This window comes from Oncorhynchus keta, unplaced genomic scaffold, assembly GCF_023373465.1.
Source record: "Oncorhynchus keta strain PuntledgeMale-10-30-2019 unplaced genomic scaffold, Oket_V2 Un_contig_29885_pilon_pilon, whole genome shotgun sequence".
NCBI lineage: Eukaryota > Metazoa > Chordata > Actinopteri > Salmoniformes > Salmonidae > Oncorhynchus > Oncorhynchus keta.
In genome coordinates this window covers 15970-19358 of record NW_026286775.1, presented here as the reverse complement: position 1 = coordinate 19358, position 3389 = coordinate 15970, and the positions used below count along the sequence as shown (strand labels likewise).

At 55.8% G+C, this 3389-nt stretch overlaps 1 protein-coding gene across 1 annotated transcript; it reads right to left on the bottom strand.

Annotated features, from left to right (window-relative positions):
• Nucleotides 1–1074: 1074 nt before the first annotated feature.
• On the bottom strand, nucleotides 1075–2789 carry LOC127923460 (uncharacterized; the record flags this gene model as incomplete). Its single annotated transcript, XM_052507545.1, has 1 exon — nucleotides 1075–2789. A coding segment is annotated over one exon (1715 nt), but the record flags the coding sequence as incomplete, so codon positions are not given.
• Nucleotides 2790–3389: the final 600 nt, after the last annotated feature.

Sequence of the window (3389 nt, the reverse complement as noted above, 5' to 3'; positions counted from 1 at the left end):
CAAGGTCTGCATACTGCTGATATACTGTAGTGAACTTGGGGGCAGCATTCCCTGCCTGGGGGTGCTGAACCAACAACCCTGGTTGGTGTGGAAAGAGACTGCAATCCCCTTTTCTGATGTTTTAATGCGCTGCTATTAGGGGGTCTAGTAACGTAACCAGCAAGGGTATTGTGTAAGAAAAAAGTTGCTCCAATAAAGAATCAACTATGTACACAAGACGTGTGGCAGCCTTTTGCAGACTACTCCCATTACTACCAGTATACCAATGGACTGATGAAATCTCTCATTCATTCATTCTCATCTATCATAAAACATCTCTCTCTCTCTCTCTCTCTCTCTCTCTCTCTCTCTCTCTCTCTCTCTCTCTCTCTCTCTCTCTCTCTCTCTCTCTCTCTCTCTCTGTCTCTGTCTCTCTCTCTCTGTCTCTCTGTATCTCTCTCTCTGTCTCTTTCTCTCTCTTTCTGTCTCTCTCTCTCTGTCTCTCTCTGTCTCTCTCTCTCTCCCTCTCTCTCTCTACTTCTGAATTAATTTCAATTAAATGCTCCTGTCCCCCTTCCCCCTTCCCCCTTCTCCCTCACAGTGTGTGAATTAGGAAAGTGTGTGTGTTAGGATACACGCTAGGATAGTGTGTGTGGGCAGCTGGCCTTCTCTAACCTCCACCCCCACCCCTCTCAGCCTGAGGACAGAAGGCCACTGATGAGCTGGCAAATACTGAGTCACACGACAGAACCCAAGAACCCAGAGACACTGACTCAAACACAAACTGACTTAAACAGACATTCTGCCTCAAACAGACACACTGCCCTAAACAGACATGCTGCCTCAAACAGACATGCTGTCTAAAACAGACATGCTGTCTCAAACAGACATGCTGTCTCAAACAGACATGCTGCCTCAAACAAAGGATGCTGCCTCAAACAAAGGATGCTGCCTCAAACAAAGGATTCTGTCTCAAACAAAGGATGCTGCCTCAAACAACCTTGTGTTGAATAATGAGATCATCTGTATGTACATGAAATGTCTATTTCCTCATGTATTAACGGTCTTTCCATGTGAACAACAACTTGTGCTCACCACAGAGGAGTGTGGGGTGGAGGGTGGAGGAGGGGCTCCATCCACAGAGTTGTGTGGGGTGGAGGGTGGAGGAGGGGCTCCATCCACAGAGTTGTGTGGGGTGGAGGGTGGAGGAGGGGCTCCATCCACAGAGTTGTGTGGGGTGGAGGGTGGAGGAGGGGCTCCATCCACAGAGTTGTGTGGGGTGGAGGGTGGAGGAGGGGCTCCATCCACAGAGGAGTGTGGGGTGGAGGGTGGAAGAGGGGCTCCATCCACAGAGGAGTGTGGTGTGGAGGGTGGAGGAGGGGCTCCATCCACAGAGAAGTATGGTGTGGGGTGGAGGTGTGGAGGAGGGGCTCCATCCACAGAGGAGTGTGGGGTGGAGGGTGGAAGAGGGGCTCCATCCACAGAGGAGTGTGGTGTGGAGGGTGGAGGAGGGGCTCCATCCACAGAGAAGTATGGTGTGGGGTGGAGGTGTGGAGGAGGGGCTCCATCCACAGAGTTGTGTGGGGTGGAGGGTGGAGGAGGGGCTTCATCCACAGAGAAGTGTAGGGTGGAGGGTGGAGGAGGGGCTCCATCCACAGAGAAGTGGAGAGTGGAGGAGTGGCTCCATCCACAGAGGAGTGTGGGGTGGAGGGTGGAGGAGGGGCTCCATCCACAGAGGAGTGTGGTGTGGGGTGGAGGGTGGAGGGTGGAGGAGGGGCTCCATCCACAGAGAAGTATGGTGTGGGGTGGAGGGTGGAGGAGGGGCTCCATCCACAGAGAAGTATGGTGTGGGGAGGAGGGTGGAGTAGGGGCTCCATCCACAGAGAAGTATGGTGTGGGGTGGAGGGTGGAGGAGGGGCTCCATCCACAGAGAAGTATGGTGTGGGGTGAAGGGTGGAGGAGGGGCTCCATCCACAGAGGAGTATGGTGTGGGGTGGAGGGTGGAGGAGGGGCTCCATCCACAGAGGAGTGTGGGGTGGAGGGTGGAGGAGGGGCTCCATCCACAGAGAAGTGTAGGGTGGAGGGTGGAGGAGGGGGTCCATCCACAGACTTGTGTGGGGTGGAGGGTGGAGGAGGGGCTCCATCCACAGAGAAGTATGGTGTGGGGTGGAGGTGTGGAGGAGGGGCTCCATCCACAGAGTTGTGTGGGGTGGAGGGTGGAGGAGGGGCAAAATCCACAGAGAAGTGTAGGGTGGAGGGTGGAGGAGGGGCTCCATCCACAGACTTGTGTGGGGTGGAGGGTGGAGGAGGGGCTCCATCCACAGAGAAGTGGAGGGTGGAGGAGTGGCTCCATCCACAGAGAAGTGTAGGGTGGAGGGTGGAGGAGGGGCTCCATCCACAGAGGAGTGTGGGGTGGAGGGTGGAGGAGGGGCTCAATCCACAGAGGAGTATGGTGTGGGGTGGAGGGTGGAGGAGGGGCTCCATCCACAGAGAAGTATGGTGTGGGGTGGAGGGTGGAGGAGGGGCTCCATCCACAGAGGAGTATGGTGTGGGGTGGAGGGTGGAGGGAGGGGCTCCATCCACAGAGGAGTGTGGTGTGGGGTGGAGGATGGAGGGAGGGGCTCCATCCACAGAGGAGTGTGGTGTGGGGTGGAGGGTGGAGGGTGGGGGGCTCCATCCACAGAGGAGTGTGGTGTGGGGTGGAGGGTGGAGGGAGGGGCTCCATCCACAGAGGAGTGTGGTGTGGGGTGGAGGATGGAGGGAGGGGCTCCATCCACAGAGGAGTGTGGTGTGGGGTGGAGGGTGGGGGACTCCATCCACAGAGGAGTGTGGTGTGGGGTGGACATAGAGGTAAGGGAAACAGAGAGAAGGGGGACAAACAGGAAGGTGGACATAGACAGAACAGGGAGAGGAGGTAAGGGAAACAGAGAGAGGGGGACAGACAGGAAGGTGGACATAGAGAGAACAGGGAGAGGAGGTAAGGGAAACAGAGAGAGGGGGACAGACAGGAAGGTGGACATAGAGAGAACAGGGAGAGGAGGTAAGGGAAACAGAGAGAGGGGGACAGACAGGAAGGTGGACATAGAGAAAACAGGGAGAGGAGGTAAGGGAAACAGAGAGAGGGGGACAGACAGGAAGGTGGACAGGGAGAGAACAGGGAGAGGAGGTAGGGGAAACAGAGAGAGGGGGACAGACAGGAAGGTGGACAGAGAGAGAACAGGGAGAGGAGGTAGGGGAAACAGAGAGAGGGGGACAGACAGGAAGGTGGACATAGAGAGAACAGGGAGAGGAGGTAAGGGAAACAGAGAGAGGGGGACAGACAGGAAGGTGGACATAGAGAGAACAGGGAAGGGTAGAACAATAAATAGAGGCTTCATAATTAAATAAAGGGCATGTTAACTGACTGCTAT